The 17,749-nt window shown below is 38.0% G+C and overlaps 1 protein-coding gene across 6 annotated transcripts in view; it reads left to right on the top strand.

Moving 5' to 3' along the window:
• Smurf1 (SMAD specific E3 ubiquitin protein ligase 1) overlaps nucleotides 1–17,749 on the top strand; it is a 129,909-nt gene that overhangs the window by 83,957 nt on the left and 28,203 nt on the right. For 5 of the 6 annotated variants that reach the window (XM_004840492.4, XM_021254789.2, XM_021254787.2 and 2 more), the window contains exons 2-5: nucleotides 12,941–12,979; nucleotides 14,705–14,813; nucleotides 15,991–16,124; nucleotides 16,272–16,337. In XM_004840492.4, coding sequence (XP_004840549.1) covers nucleotides 12,941–12,979; nucleotides 14,705–14,813; nucleotides 15,991–16,124; nucleotides 16,272–16,337 — 348 coding nt within the window. Of the gene's footprint in view, nucleotides 1–12,940; nucleotides 12,980–14,704; nucleotides 14,814–15,990; nucleotides 16,125–16,271; nucleotides 16,338–17,749 lie in introns of those variants that run through there. The other variant, XM_087196516.1, reaches the window with a different exon arrangement.

Below are 17,749 nucleotides of genomic sequence, written 5' to 3'. Positions count from 1 at the left end.
CCCGGCCCAGAGGTAGGGGCTTCCCGGCAACCGTCTGACCTGCCACTCCCAGCCCAGAGGAAAGGGCTTTTGGGCTGCTGTCTGCCCCACCGCTCCTGGCCCAGAGGTAGGGGCTTGTGGGCCACCATCTAGCCCGCCACTCCTGGCCCCTGTCCCACCTCTTCCAGCTCAGAGGAGGTGAGCCACATGGGCACCAACAGCACCCCAGCACCCCGGGTCGAAATGAGAAGACACGTAAATAAGTCTAAAAACCAGACTTCCATATCACCTACAGCAACCCCAAAGGGAAATGAGATGGAACACTCTGATACTCAACCACCTGGACCCACTGAACTGGCAACAAAAGGGGATCTGGAAAAAATGAAATCAGAAATAATTTCTCAGATAACAGGAGAGATTGTGCTCCTAGTGCAAGACATGATTAATAAATCTAGAGAGGAGCTCAGGAACATGGTGGAATCCTAACATAGGAAACAAATGGAATCCATAAAACAGATGCAAATAGATTTCCAGGAGATGAGAAACTCCATTGAAAGTCTACACAGCAGAATGAGCCAATGTGAGGACAGAATTTCAGATATAGAAGATAAGATTGGAATTAGTGACCAGGAAAAGAAAAACTGCTTCAAAATTATAAGGGAACATGAGAAATCAATCCAGCAGCTGCTAGTTAGTGCAAAGAAGAATAACATAAGACTGATTGGAGTCAACAAAGAAAGAGAGAGTGCAGATGACATAAAACTGTTCACAGAAGTAATGGCAGAAAACTTCCCAAGCAGGGGAAAAGAACTTGACATATAGATAAGTGAGGCATATAGGACTCCAAATAGCCCTGACCAAAAAAAATCTGCACAGGCATGTAATTAAGATTCCAGAAACTCAACAGAAGAACAAAGTTCTACAAGCAGTTAGAGAAAAGAAACAAATCACATACAAAGAAAGCCCATCAGAATCACAGCAGACTTCTCAACACAAACTCTCAAGGCAAGAAGAGCTTGGAGTGACATATTCCAAGCCCTAAAAGAAAACAGCCTCCAACCCAGGTTGATGAACCCTGAAAAACTATCTTTCAAAATTGATGGAGAAATAAGATACTTTCTTGACAAAGAACACCTTAGGAACTTCATGAATACCAAACCATCACTCCAAAAAATTTTACACAATATCCTAGGAACAGACACTGAGGATCACAACCCCAGGAAGCAAAGCAGAATGAACCCATCTGGCATGACAAGAAATTAAATGTAAAGGGGGAGAACCCAACAAAAAGAAAAAGTCATGGCAGTGATAACGCAATATGTTTCAGTTATAAATGGTCTCAATTCACCAATCAGAAGACATAGACTGGCAGAATGGGTCAAGAAGCAAAATCCAACAATATGCTGCATGCAAGAAACACACTTAATTCAAAAGGAAACTCATAGACTGAAAGTTAAAGGGTGGAAAACAATACTCCATGCAATGGGAACCCAGAAAAAAGCAGGAGTAGGTATCCTCTTTGAAGATCAAGTAGATTTCAAACCAACACTGATTAAGAGAGACGAAGAAGGACACTATATCCTTGTGAAGGGAACAATCCAAGAGGAAGAGATGGCAATCATAAATGTCTATGCACCAAACACTAGTGTGCCCAACCACATAAAACAAATACTAATGGACATGAAAAGTCATATATGCACTAATACAATTGTAGTGGGGGACCTCAACACCCCACTGTCACAAATGGACAGATCAACTAGGCAAAAAATAAGTAATGAAATACTAGAACTCAATCGAACTCTTGAACGAATGAACTTAACAGATGTTTACAGAGTCTTCCACCCCACAAAATCAGAATACACGTTCTCCTCAGCTGCACATGGGTCATTCTCCAAAATAGACCACATACTGACACATAGAACATGTTTAAATAAGTGCAAAGGAATTGAAGTTATCCCCTGTATATTATCAGATCATAGTGCGATGAAATTGCAGATCCATAGCAGAAGAAACCGGAAAAATTTCATAAACACATGGAAATTGAACAACACACTTCTGAATAACCAATGGGTCACAGAGGAAATTAAGAAATCAGACAGTTCCTTCAATTAAATGACAATACAACATATCGGAATCTATGGGACACAACGAAAGCAGTCTTAGGGAAATTCATAGCAGTGAATACACACATTAGGAAAACAGAGCGAGCCCAATTAAACAACCTGATGCTGAACCTCAAACTTCTAGAAAAAGAAGAGCAGGACAACTCCAGAGCTCATACAAGGGAGGAAATTATAAAGATTAGAGGAGAAATCAATGCAGTGGAGACTAAGAGACTAATACAAAAATCAATGAAGCCAAGAGTTGGTTCTTTGAAAGAATCAACAAAATTGACAAACCCTTAGCCAACCTTATCAGAAAAAGGAAAGAAATGGCCCAAATCCATGCAATTAGGAATGAAAAGGATGAAATTACAACAGACCCAGCAAGAATGCAAAGGATCATTAATACCTATTTCCAGAACCTATACGTCAATAAGATGGAAAACACGGAAGAAATGGACAGATTCCTAGATACGTATGAATTACCAAATTTGAATGAAAAATTCTAAACAACCCAATATCAATCAAAGAAATTGAAAACATAACTAAAAACTTGCCTACTAAGAAAAGCCTGGGTCCTGATGGCTTCACTGCTGAATTCTACAAGACATTTAGAAAGGAACTACTGCCACTACTGTTTAAACTCTTCAATGAAATTGAAAGGGAAGCAATACTCCTGAATTCATTCCTGGAAGCAAGCAACACCTTGATCCCCAAAGCAGAGAAAGACCCAACCAAAAAGGAGAACTATAGGCCAATCTCACTAATGAACATAGATGCAAAAATCCTTAATAATATACTGGCAAATAGAATGCAAAAGATCATCAAGATCATATACCCTGATCAAGTGGGATTCATTCCAAGGATGTAGGGATGGTTCAACATATGCAAATCAATCAGTGTAATACACTATATCAATAGAGCCTAGGACAAAAACCATATGATTTTCTCCATAGATGCAGAAAAAGCTTTTGACAAAATCCAACATGGATTTATGATAAAAATCCTACAAAAAATTGGAGTAGATGGTCTCTACCTCAAACTGATAAATGCCATCTATGAAAACCAACAGTCAATATTCATACTAAATGGTCAAAAACTGAAATCCTTCACACTAAAATCAGGAACAAGACAAGGATTTCCACTATCACCACTCTTGTTCAATATAGTTTTGGAAACATTAGCCACAGCAATTAAACAAGAGAAAGACGTAAAAGGAATAAAGGTAGGAAATGAAGAAGTCAAATTGTCATTATTTGCAGATGACATGATACTCTATATAGAAGACCCCAAGAACTCCACCAAAAGTCTTCTAGACTTAATAACCAAATTCAGTCAAGTAGCTGGTTACAAGGTCAACACACAAAAATCAATAGCTTTCCTCTACACCAGTGACAGACTCACTGAGAGAGAAATGGGGCAAATAATTCCTTTCACAATAGCATCCAAAAAACTGAAATACCTAGGAATCAACCTAATGAAAGAAATCAAAGACCTCTTCTCTGAAAACTATGGCACTCTGAAAAGAGAGATTGAAGATGATATCAGAAAATGGACAGGCATTCCCTTCTCCTGGGTAGGAAGGATTAATACAGTGAAAATGGCCATACTTCCAAAACTGCTATATAGATTCAATGCAATTCTAATTGAGATCCCAGCAGCATACCTCACGGACCTTGAGAAAACAATCCAAAAATTCATTTGGAATAAGAAGAGACTCAGAATAGCAGAAGCAATTCTAGGTAACAGAGACATGGCAGGGGGTATCACAATCCCCAACCTGCAACTATACTACAAACCTCCTGTGATAAAAACAGAATGGCACTGGCAAAGAAACAGACCAGAGGACAAGTGGAACAGATTAGAAGATGCAGAAACAACGCCAGACAAACTCAGCCTTCTCATCTTCAATAAAGGAGCCAAACACCCTCACTGGAGGAAAGATAGCCTCTTTAATAAATGGTGCTGGAAAAATTGGGCTTCAACTTGCCAAAGATTAAAAGTAGACCTATTATCTCTCACCGTGAACTAAACTAAAATTAAAATAGATTAAAGATCTAAATATTAAAATAGAAATGCTGAACCAGTTGGAACGGAGGTTAGGTAGAACACTTGAAGACATCAGTGTAGGAAAAGATTTTATGAACAAAACCTCAGTTGCCCGTGAACTAGCACAAACAATCAAGAAGTGGGATCTCTTCTTATTAAAAAGCTTCTGCACAGCAAGAGAAACCATCAGCACTGTGAAGAGACAACCCACAATGTGGGAAAAAAATCTTCACCCGTTTTTCTTTAGACAAAAGTCTACTATCTTGAATCTATAAAGAACTTAAAAAGATCACACTTCCCAAATTGAAAGACCCAATCCAAAAATGGGCATCTGAAATGAACAGACATTTCTCAGACAAATAAGTAGAAATAGCAAATAAATGCATGAAAATATGTTCAATATCACTGGTCATTTGCGAGATGAAAATGAAAACAATGCTGAGATTCCACCTCCAGAAAGAATGGCTGCTATCATGAAATCAACCAATAGCAAATGCTGGCAGGGCTGTGGGGAAAGAGGAACCCTGCTCCACTCCTGATGGGAGTGCAGACTGGTGCAACCACTGTGGAAATCAGTATGGAGATACCTCAGAGAGCTAGGACTGGAAGTCCCATTTGACCCTGCTATTCCACTACTGGGGATCTTCCCCAAAGAATTAAAAGAATCATACCACAGTGATATATGTGTACCCATGTTCATAGCAGCACAGTTTATGATAGCTAAAACTTGGAAACAGCCCAAATGCCCATCAACTGGAGACTGAATAAAGAAAATGTTGTTTTTTAATAAAATGGAGTACTACTCAGCCATAAAAAATGAGAAATTAGAGACATTTATGGCTAAATAGATGCACATTGAGGTGATACTCTTAAGTGAAAGAAATAGGACACACGTATAAATATGGAATAATTTCTCTGATGTGAGAAAGTGAAAGTGTAAATATGGACTAAAACGTATAATAGATAATGTGAAAAAGGAAGGGGCAAAGGGGAAGGAAGTGGGAGGGATATTGGAAAGGAAAGAAGGGAATGGAATTAATATGAGAAAATAGAAAAATAGGAACAAAATCTTTGTAAATAGGGAGGACTGGAGGGGTTGAAGGGAGGGCTGGGCAAGGGTGAAAAATAAGAACCAAGAGAGATTATGTAAAGGTGCAAATTTCCAATGATGAATGTCATATATTTTATACCTAAAATGTACCAATGATTAGAATGAATAATCAATAATGCAAAATAGGAAGAAAAGGTCCAAAGGGGTAGGGATAGTGGAAGGGGCAGGGGAAAGGAAAAATGATGAGAAATGATAAAAAAAAATGGAAATAAAGTCTTTGTAAATAGGGGAGGGCGGAGGGGGTGAAGGGAGGGTTAGGAATGGGGAAAAAATAAGAACCAAGATGCATCATGTAAAGGTACAAGTTCCCAATGAGAAATGTAAATGTGTTGTATACCTAAAATGTTCCAATAAAAGAATTTAAGAAAAAAAAATTTGAGTAGACTTATAAAGCGATTGGATTAATAATTGAAAATATTTTTCACAGAAACCCAGGCCTTGATGGCATTTCTAGTAAATTCCACCAAATGTTAAAGAAAAATCAGTATCAATTCATGACAGACTCTTCAAAATGAAGAAAGGAAAAGTGAGTACTTTCTACCTTATGAGGCCATTATCACTCTCGTAGCAAAACTAGACGGAGAGGCCAGGGATTTAGCTCAGTGGTGCCAATGCCTGCCTAGCAAGCACAAGGACCTGAGTTCGATCCCCGGTAGCACAAAAAACAAAACCAAGCAAAACAAAAACCTAGACAGAAGGCAAAGGAAAGGAAAACTGTGGACGAACACCCCTTATGAACCCAGACATAAAATTCCTTAACAGAATACTGGCAAACTGAATATAGCAACATATTAAAAGGATTACAGACCCTGATCAAGTAGAATTTAGCTCAAAGTGCAAGGTAGGTTTCACATCTGAAAATCAGTTAAAGTAATAATACCATGTCAGTAGATAAAGGCAGACATCAAATGAAAATCTTAATAGATGTGGAAAAAGAATATAATAAAACCTAACACCACTTTATTATAAAAACAGTTAACACTTAAAATAGGAATAGAGGCAAACTTCCTTAACCTGATAAAGGGCATATGTGGAAAAACCCACAGATAGCATCATGCTCGATTGATTGAAAGACTACGTACTCTTCTTAAGATCAAAGACAAGAATTGGCATGACTTGCATTTATTGTTGTACTGAGTGTAATGGGCAGTTACACAAGAAGGAAGAATAAAAGGCATCCAGATTAGAAAGGAAGAAGTAAAACTGTGTTTTCAGATCACATGATCTTATATATAGAAAGTGCAAAGGAACCCACAACCAAAATATTAGCTAAAAAATGAGTTCAGCAACTTGGTAAGATACAAGATGAATATACAAAAATTGCTTGTTTTTCCATATATGACTGATGAACAATCTGAGATGAAATTCAGAAAACAATTCCATTTCCAATAGCACCAAAAGAAATAAAGTAGAAATGAATTCAATAGAAGTATAAAAGACATCAGGAGAAGTCTGAAAATTACAAAATAAAGTTGAAAAAATTTAAAGACAAGCTGATCCCAAAATTCATACAGAAATTGAACAGATACAGAATAGCCAAAAGAAATGAGAAAGAAAAATTTGAAAGACTCACATTTGCTGATTTCAAAACTTACTATAAAGCTGGGGCTGATTTAAAAAATAGTGTGTTTAAATTTTTAAAAATTATTGCAGTAAAAGACTCATTGCCACTAATCCTCAAAACATTCCCCTTTATTTTGGACACATTGATCCCATGATTCTTGCCACTTGGTGTGATTAAAAATGCGATGAATGCTGCTGCTGCTGAATGCCATCCAACAGGAAGAAAGACTTATAAAAACATTTGAATGAGTCTTTATCTACCTTATTCTCTGGATCTGGCATTGTGTTTCTTCTGATTCTTTCCCAAAGTCAAAATGACCATCAAAGGGAAATATTTTGAATCAATTCAGGCAGCCACAACAGTGACTTCCAGAACTGCATCAGAAAGTGTCAAGAATGATGGGGTGTGTTCAAAATGAGGGGGAGTACTTTTGAGGGGGGCAAGTGATAATGTGTTTTTTAGAGTAATAAATCTTTTGAAATTTAAATATTCATATTTTTCAATCATGCCTTGTGTAATAATTAAGACAGTTTGTCATAGCACAGGAGACACAGGAATCAATGAAATGGGATTGAAAGATAGCAGATAAGCTCTCACATTTGCAGTGAATTAATTTTTCAGGAAGGTACCAAGACAAGTCAATGGGAAACAGTTTTTTCAACAAGTAGGCTTGATACAGAGTTACAACTGAGGAGTTCCCTGCAAAGAAGTGAAGTCCACTTCGCAACATTTAAAAAAAAAAAAGTTTTCCCCATATTCAGTCAGAATGATGTCAGAAGAGTCATAAATGGCTCTTAGCAGATTAAGTCTTTCTATACCTATTTTCTTCAGGGTTTTTATCATGAACAAATATATTGGATTTTTATCAAAAGTTTTTTCTGCATCTGTTTAGAAGATCATGTGATTTTTATCCTTGTTTCTACTTATTTATTGACTTGCATGTATTGAACCATCCTTGCAGTCCTAGGATGAAGCTGATCTGGCCATGAAGTATGTCCTTTTAGTGATTTGTTGCATTCTGTTTGCCAGTATCTTGGTGAGGATCTTGCATATATGTTTATTAAAGAGTTTGGCCAGTACTTTTCATTTTTAGTTGAGTCCTTATCTGGTTTTGGAATCTGTAATGATAGCATCCATGGATGAGTTTGGTGTAGTACTCCTTCCCTTTCGATTTGATTAAAGAGTTTGAGAAGTATTAGTGTTAGGTCTTCCCTGAAGTTCTTATAGAATTCAGTGGTGAATTCAGCCAGTCCTGGGCTTTTCTTAGTTGGTAAGATTTTTTAATTACTGCCTCAATTTCATTGCCTGTTATTAGATTATCTATTAATGTGTCCATTTCTTCTGGATTCTCCAGTTTATCGGAGTACTGGTTTTTGAAGTAGTTACTTAATCTGGATTTCAGCAGTATCCATTGTGTTTTTGCCTTTTTTCATTTCTAATTGCATTGGTTTGGGTCTTTTCTTTCCTTTTTTTGGTAAGTTTGGCTAAGGGTTTGTCTATTTTTTTTTTCTTCAAAGAACCAGCTTTCTGATTCATTGATTCTTTATATTGTTTTTTTTTAGTCTCACTTTCAACAATTTCTACTCTAATCTTTATAATTTCCTTTCTTATACTAGTTTTAGATTTGGATTGTTCTTGTTTTTGTAGGACTTTGAGGTACATTATTAGGTTATTTGGGCTCACTGTTTTTCTGATGTGGTTACAGCTATAAACGTCTCTTCTGGGTCTACTCTCATTGTGTCCCATAAGTTCTGGTATATTGTACTGGCATTATTGTTTGATTCTAGGAACTAATTTCTTCCTCGATTTCTTCTGTGACCCACTGATTATTCAAGAGTATATTGTTTAATCTCCATGTGTCTGTATAATTTCTGTGGTTTCCTTTGCTATTGATTTCTGATTTCATTGCATTATGATCTGATAATAAGCATAGGATAATTTTGATTCTCATGTATGTATTTATGCTTTATTGGCTAGTGTGTGGTCTATTTTTGGAGAAACTTTCGTGCGTTGCTGAAAAATTAGATGTTATTGTTGGGTGGAACACTATAAATATCTATTAAGTCCATTTGTTTGAAGGTGTGATTCAATTCTGATAATTCTTTGTTGATTTTTTGTCTAGTACATCATATTAAATGGGGAAAACTGAAAGCTTTTCCTCAAAAATCAGGAACAAGACAAGGACATACACTGTTACCACTCTTGTTCAATATATTATTCTGCACTTTAGCCAAGCAGTCAGGCAAGAGAAAAAAAATGAAAGGGATATATACACAAAAAGAAGAAAGCAAATTGTTCTTATTCACACATAACATGATTGTTTTTGTAGAAGTCCTAAAAAATTCCACCAAAAGGCTCATAGAATAAAGAAAGTCAGCAGTGCAGCAGGATACAAAATCAACACACAAAAATGAGTAGTGTTTGTATACCAATGATGAACCCACCAAGAAAGAACTTAGGAAAATAATACCATTCATAATAGCTCCAAGAAAAATTAAATATTAATTAAGCTATCAAAGGAAGCAAAAGACCCCTATAATAAAAATTAACAGTGCTGTGAAAAAAGAGATCTAAGAGGACATCAGAAAATGGAGGGCCGGGGATTTAGCTCAGTGGTTCTGCTGCCTGCCTCGCAAGCTCAAGGACCTGAGTTCAATCCCTGATACAAAAAAAAAAAAAAGAAAGAAAATGGAAAGATAATCTCCTTTTCATGGATAGGCAGACTCAACATTATCAAAGTGGCCATGATACAATCTACAGCTGATATACAGATTTAATGTAATACCAAGCAAAATACCAACAGCATTCCTCACAGAGCTAGAGAAAGCAATCTTAAAATTAGTATGGAACTAGAAAAGACCTAGAATAGCAAAAGCAATCCTTGTTAACAAGAGCAAAACAGGAGGCATCACAATCCTGGACTTGAAGGTATCTTACAAATCTGTAGTGGTAAAAACAGCATGGTACTGGCACAAAAACAGACATGTGGATCAGTGGAACAGAATAGAGCATACAGAAACAGCCTCAACCATCTGATCTTTGACAAAGGGGCCACAAACATACATTGGAAGAAAGCCTCTAACAAATACTGCTGAGAAGGACTAGCTGTACTGTACATGTACAGAAGAGTGAATCTAGACCCATACCTCTCGCTGTGTACTAAACTAAAATAAAAATGGCTCAAAGATTTAACTATTAAAACAATTGCTGGAAGGTAAAATAGGTAAAACTCTTGAAGGCATAGGCAAGGACCTTTCAAACAGAACCCTAGTTGCACAAGAAATAAGTCGAGAATCAACAAATGAGATTATATAAAATAAAAAAGCTTCTGCATAGCGAAGGAAACAACCAACAGAGTGAAGAGATGACCTACAGAATGAAAAAAAATTTTGTCTGTTCTTCCTCAGATAGAGGACTAATATCTAGAATATATAAAGAACTCAGGAAAACCAGAGTCCCCCAAAATAAAAGATCTGATCAAAAAATGGACAGGTGAAATGAATAGACACTTTTCAGAAGAAGTACAAATGGTTAGTAAATACATGAAAAAAGGTTCAACTTCTCTGGCTATCAGAGAAATGCAAATTAAAACATGATTGAGATTCTATTTTACTCCAGAAAGAATAGCTACATAAAACAAGTAAACAGGCAAACAAACAAAAAAAACCCAGTAACAAATGCTAGCAGCTACTTGGAGGCTGACGCTAGAGAATCCTAAATTCCTATCCAGCCTGGGCAACTTAGCTAGACCGTGTCTTCAGACAATTATATTATATTCATATAATTGAAAAATGGACTTAGAGATGTAACTCAGTGGTAGAGTCCTTGCCTAGCCTGCTTGAGGCCCAGGTTTAGTTTCTCAGTATTGCAAACAAAACCAACTCAAAATGGATCATAGACGTAAATACATGTTTAAGAGCTAAGGAAAGAGTCCATTCATCAGCTGATGGGCATCTGAACTATTTCTACTTTTTAGCTATTATCAGTAATTGTGTACTTCTGTACTGTTAAGCGCTTAGAAGAAAATGTTCTGTAAAGCTGCCTTAGACATGACACCAAAAGCACAAGGAGCCAAAGGAAGTAAATAAGTTGGACTTAATCAAAATTAAAACTTTGGTGCTTTGAAGGACACCATTAAGAAAGTAGACAACACACAGAGTGGGATAAAATAATGTATTTGATAAAGGGTTTTAGTATACTATATAGTATAAAGAATTCTCACAACTCAGTAACAAAAAGACAACTGAATTTGAAGTTGAGAAAAGATCAGGGAAAAAACTCCCAAAACCAAACCAAACTGAAACAACAAACTATTAAGTCATGAAAGAATCGCAAATCCAGGGGCAGGGGAGGTAGTTCAGTGGTACAATGTCTGCCTGGGAAGCACAAGGTCCTGAGTTCGATTCCCAGTGTGTGTGTGTGTGGGGGGGTTACAAATCAAAACCTCAGGGACAGTAACAAGGGCGAGTGAGGAGGGGCAGCTGGCACCCTCATCCTCACGTGGTGGGGATGGTGCTTACCTCAGGAGTGGTGCTTAGCTGTGCGAGATAGCCCGAAAAGTTCTCAAAATGCCCATTCAGTTACCTTATGGTGCCCCCACCCCAAGCAATTTCATACACAAGTTTTAATGAAGAGAAATGAAACATATGTCTCCAAAACAACTTGTACAGGATTATTTATAATAGCAAAGAAGTAAAAACAACTCAATCTCCATCTGCTGTTGAATGGGAAAAGAGAATGTGGTGTAGCCATACCATGGATCACGCCATCATAAAAGGAGTGGCGCTCTAATGCCTGTGACAAAGTGGGCGGGTGAGCTTTGAGAGCACTATGCTTAGTGAAAGGGGCCAGTCAGAAAAGACCACACAGCATATGATCCATTCATAGGAAATGCTCAGAACAGATGCCCAGGCCTGGAGAGTTGGAGGTTAAATGAGGAGCTGATGGGTGAAGTACTTCTTTTGGGGATGATGACAGTGTTTTAAAATTGATTGTGGTAATAATTGTTCAACCTCACAAGTACACTAAAAAACATTAAATTACATACTTTAAATGGGTGAATTGTATGGTATATAAATTATATCTAAAAGCTGTTATGTAAAAACAAAGTGGAAAGTTTGTAGAAACAGTGTATGTTATATGAACCCATTTTTGCAAAATAATATTTATAACATTCTTACAAATTAGATAAATTTGTGAGGTAGTGTAAAAGAGGGAAGTACATTGGATATCTTCCCTTGGCATAGTAAATTTTAATTGTATAAAGCAGTTCTAGTGACAACATTTTATTTTATTTTGTTTTATTTTAATTTGGTGGTACTGGGGATTGAACCTGTGCCTTCGCACTGAGCTCTGTCATTGGCCCGACCCTCTTTTAATATTTTGAGGGTGGGGATTTAGCTCAGTGGTTTCGCTGCCTGCTGCGCAAGCGCGAGGACCCGAGTTTGATCCCCGGTACCAAAAAACAATATTTTGAGATAGAGTCTAAGCTGCCGAGGCTGGCCTCAAGCCTTGCCCTCAGAGTGCTGAGGTTACAGGCGTGTGCCACCATGCCACAGCTTGTGCTGGGTTTTAACACACACTGTGTCATCTTTCTTGCACAGTTCCCTGAAAACGGCTCATGTTTTCTACTGCTTTCCCCTTGTTTTCTGTTTTCTAACATTCCAAAGTTTGCATTTACAAAACTGTGTTATTGCCTGGGGTGTAGCTTAGTGATAGAGTTCCCACTTAGCATGTGCAAGGCCCTGGCACTTTGTGTTTATTATTAGGTTAGCAAAAATTAGCTCTTTCGCTTGCTATTAGTTGCTATAAAGGTAAATAGCTCAAATCTTCATTTGAATTTGGTTTTATATGATCATGTGTAGTGTAAGAGCATATTGATAAATCTGCCTCTGTGTTTAAATAAGATTTTAAGTTTGAAGGATTTTGGAGTTGTAATTGACTCCCATTTTGTGGAGAAAACATTTTTTACACAGATGTTAATTTTTGTGGTTTTTTTAGTATGATACTAAATTTGAAAGACAACTCATTGGCAAAGATAATTTTTGGAATTTTTTTTTCCATTGCAAGTACAGGCTAGCTGTGTTGGAAATCTTGTCCATAAGTACTAACCCTAATATTTTTGTTTGTTTTTAGTATTATGTGCCAAGAATCTTGCAAAGAAAGACTTCTTCAGTAAGTAAACAACCATTTTTGCTCTATTAAGGTTATTTGTGTATTTCTGAAATGTTAAGCTTCCTAAAGAACACTGGTCTAAGGGCCAGGGCTTTAGCTCAGGGGTGCTGTGCCTGCCTGTCCTGAGTGTGATCCTTGGTACTTGGGGCGGGGGGAGGCGGGGAGAACGCTGGTGTATTTTCCTGAAAGTCTTGGAATAGAAATCCACGGTTGGGGGCTGGGGATTTAGCTCATCGGCACCGTGCCTGTTTTGCAAACGCAAGGTCCTGAGTTTGATCGCTGGTACAAAAACAAAAAATCCATGGTTGGACAAACCTCATTTCCCAGCATCGAGGCTTTCCAGTTAAAAGACACAGAATTTGAAAACCCTATCAGACTTATCTCTCATTTTCCTCTTCAGCCGCACCCCGGTCTTCTCTGTCCCCCGCCCATTACAGGGCACTGCTTTTTGCTGGTTAAAGTATTCTCAACACAAATATAAATGAAACATTTTTCTATAAAATAGCTGGTTTGAAAAAACTTGCTGATCAAATTTTATAAATTACATCACATCTTAAAAGCTCTCTAATTAGAGGAATTGTAAATAGACAGTCCTTTTCTGAAGGAAAGAGTTGCTTCTTAATGTAAGATCTTCACCTGGTATAAAAAAGATGCCACAGTATTAAATTCTTCACACTTTCTGCCCCTCCCACGATCACTGCTCAACTCTTAAGTGGTATTATTAACACCTTAAAGACAAGAAACTTAGGCCTAAACGCTTTATCCAAGCACCTGGGAAGCTCTGGAGAGGCGGCTCACATCCAGCTCTGTCTGTAAAACCTTCACATCGTGCCCCCCTGTCTGATTCATACTACCATTTAAGGACTTAATAAATTAAGACTTGGTGAATACTTGCTTCTGTATTTAAGAAGGCAGAGATCAGCAAACAAGATTTCTGGAAACTCCTTTCTTTTTGTCTGTCTGAGTGAACTCAAGGCCTTTGCACTGAGCTATGTCCCAGTCCCTTTTATTTTTTATTTGTCTTGAGGCTTGAACTTGTGAGCCTCCTGCCTCGGACTCCCAGAGCGCTGGGACTACAGGTGTATGCCACCATGCCTGGCAGATTGCTAGGACTGTTATTTTTTCAAAAGTATAAATACAGCTAATTACAGTCACCTTTTTCTTCCTTTAATTGTCCCCACTTAGTATAATAATCACAGACAGGGCTGGGGATTTAGCTCAGTGATTCCGCCTCCTGCTTCGAAAGCACAAGGTCCTGAGTTCAATCCCCAGTACCAACAAAACAAAACAAAACAATCACAGACAGAAATTTGAATGTAAGCCTATTTTTTTTTTAATAAAAATAAAAAATTGGACTAGAGGCATACTGGGGATCTCTCTTAGAGAACTAAATAGTCAGTGGCCAGGAGTGATGGCACACCTCTTGTAATAGGTCCTAGCTGAAGCAGGTTTATGCAACTTAGTGAGACCCTGTCTCAAAGAAGAAGAAGATGTAGCTCAGTGTGAAGGTTCTGGGTCATTTCTAATACTAAAGGGAAAAAAATGCTGAACAGTGTTAACTTGCTTTTCCAAATAAAACTAACCTTAAAGCAGTGAACAAAATATCCCAGGGACTCTTCTTTATCATGTCAGATGATCTTGCAGCCCCCTCCATCCTGGAAGTGGTGTGTGTCTCCTTGACTGTCCTGTGGGCTTACCTGGGTGTGGCTATCTTCTCTCTCCTAGGACTCCCTGACCCCTTTGCTAAGATTGTGGTGGACGGCTCTGGGCAGTGCCACTCAACCGACACTGTGAAAAATACATTGGACCCAAAGTGGAATCAGCACTATGATCTGTGAGTTGATGTCCTGTGAGCCGTATGGGGAGGGTGGGAGAGTAGGTATTCTGGCTTTCAGAAGAAGCGTTTAAGAAAGAAATGAATTGCGCCTGTCTCACAAGCGAAGGTCCTGAGCTTGATCATCCCCAGTGCCAAAAACGAAAGAAAGAAAGAAAAGAATTGCTAGCTTTTGATTGATAACAAAAGTTGATGGCCAAAGAAATACATAATGCCTCATTATATAGCTTATGTACTTGAAAATTCTTACATTTGGTATTTTCATAGATTTTCATGGTTTTCTTGTGTAACTTTGAGACTTTTCAATCCTCTGGGTATTTTAGCAGAGAAAAAGGCTATGAGGCTATAGTTCATGTTCCCAACATACTTCTGTTTTTCAGTAAAACCCTAAGCCCAGTCGTAGTTTTTACCTGAAAAATGAATTATGATGACCACGTATTTCTGTTGATTTTTTAAAACTTGCTTTTAGTACTTTTTTTTTCTGCAGGAGAAAATATAGTTTCATAGGATTGAACATATATAAGCCCATAAATTACTTACTTTTTTATATGCCCTTGTGTTTTCATGTCCCTGCTAAGAAATTTCCATCAAAGTAATACTGTATGATTATTGGTTTTTTTATTAAAACAAATTATACTATGAACAAGCATAGTGGGATCTTTAGTAGTAGCTATATTCTACAATTTAGTTTCAGTTTCACTGAGGGGCCAGAGATGGCTGTGAAAGTGGCAGTCATTTCTTGTTCTGAAGTCCTTCACTGTGACTCACTTACAGTGAGAGGGAGGGGTCTGATGTCTTAGTGAGTGTACTTCTAAGTGCTTTGGATGGATCTGTGGATTCACATGGAGCCCCTTATTGCAAGCTAGCATTCTTTATTGTTAAACCTTATTGGTGGGGATGTATGCATGTATCACTGTCCTGTGGAGTGTTAGAATACACTAAGCCTTAGCTCTTTTATTATGTGGCTGTTTCCATGTGCTCCCTGTTTACCTGGTTGTAGTCCTTTCCCACAGCCTATTAGTTATTAGGAGTGTGCTAATTGATTGGCTGTTCCATGTGGGATACTGAGCCAATGTTATTTTGTAGGGATTCCTAAGTCAGTCTGATAAATGAGACTATAATGAGATTATCCTAATTCAGAAGCACAGTTAAACAAGAATTTTCTTGTTCCTTTCAGATATGTTGGGAAAACTGATTCTATAACCATCAGCGTGTGGAACCACAAGAAAATTCACAAAAAGCAGGGAGCTGGCTTCCTGGGCTGCGTGCGGCTGCTCTCCAACGCCATCAGCCGGCTGAAAGACACTGGCTGTAAGAACCAAATGCTCCTCTGCCTCTTAATGCAACTGAAGAAAGCTTAGGAGGCACCCCCTTTTTTTTTGAATGCTGAATACAGAATTCCTGCCTTTCTCCCTAGTTTGCCTTCCTTGGGTTAAGTTTTGAATTGTTTGTTTGCAGACCAGCGTTTGGATCTATGCAAACTAAATCCCTCAGATACTGATGCGGTTCGTGGCCAAATAGTAGGTAAGAACTTTCTCATGTATGTAAAGGATGCTTTTTAAAAATTATTTATTTATTTTGCGGTACCAGGGATCGAACTTAGGATCTTATGCTTGGGAGACAGGCAGGGTGCCACTGAGCTAAATCCCCAGCCCTAAAGGATGCTTTTAAAGAGCATATGGGAACATATGTGGTCAGTGAGCATGACATACTTCAAAGGACAGACACGTTTGAGTCATCTCTTCACTGAAATGGTTTCTTATGTGTAGTTTTTATTATTTTACCTCGTTTCCCTCATCCTAACATTTAAAGTTGAATTGATACGACTCTGGTACAGAAAGACTTAGGGCTATGATTTTCACTGTCATTTTAATCATCACACGAATGGACAGTTAATTTGTTACTGTATTACCCAAGGGTAGATAATGATGATAGCCACATATGCAAGCACTTGGGCACACTTTCTTTGGGAAGCCCTCTTGTATATGTAAAAAGTAAAGATTTCTGATGAATTCCATATAATGTAGTTCATTGTGTTAGTTACTTTACTCATTCCTGACACAAAATATCCAACACTCACAAGATAAGGGAGGAAAGGTATATTTAGCTCACATTTTGTAGAGGTTTCAGTCCATTATCAGCTGATGCCAAGGCAGGGTGGCATGGCAAGGGGCATCACAGAGAACAAACATGGCGGGCAGAAGGTAGCAAAGCAAGCAAATGACGAAACTACAAGTAGCTCACTGCAAGCTTCCTTTTGTCCCTTATCTTGTTTCCAGGCTGTCTGCCCTCACCTTTAATCCTAGCATTGCACCGTGAATCAATCACACACCATAGATCCAGTCACACCTGAAAAGCCGCACCTATGACCACAGGAGGCTTTGAGGGGACATCTAAATACAAATCATAACATTTATAGACTCAGAGGATTATATTATGAAGAGTGAAAAGTTAAAAATGCTGCTATTGCATGGTGCTGTCTGGAGGCATTGTGAGTGATGTACGGGTTAAGTTACTCATCCTATTATCCACCCCATTCTTTATCAGTATTTTAGGGTAACACAAATGTTGACTGTATGCATTGCAAGGAATCAGTGGAAACGGTGTCATAGAGCACAGAGAAGGTGTTTCCTGACTCAGATTGCTTAGGTGGACTTGACCCAAGGCAGGTGACAGTGCATGTATGTCCTGGAGACGACATAACCAAAAAGCTCTTGCTGCTCTTCCCTTTGTAACTTTTTCTTTTCTTTGTGGAGGGATGTGCCAGGGCAAAAACCAAATGAAAACAACTTTACAAATGTCTTTGTTGTTCATAGTCATGCTAGAGCATTAATATTTAGATTGGCCTAGACTTTGCCAATATTGAAAGTGCCCTGTGTCGTTATTAAACATAAGTCACAATCTTACTAAGAAATAAGGTAACTTAGGGGCTGTGA

This window comes from Heterocephalus glaber, unplaced genomic scaffold (assembly GCF_053883595.1).
Source record: "Heterocephalus glaber isolate CG9 unplaced genomic scaffold, H.glaber_assembly_v1.0 deba00001610, whole genome shotgun sequence".
Classification (NCBI taxonomy): domain Eukaryota; kingdom Metazoa; phylum Chordata; class Mammalia; order Rodentia; family Bathyergidae; genus Heterocephalus; species Heterocephalus glaber.
Note: the sequence above shows the minus strand (reverse complement) of the source record. Positions and strands in the feature narration are given on the sequence as shown.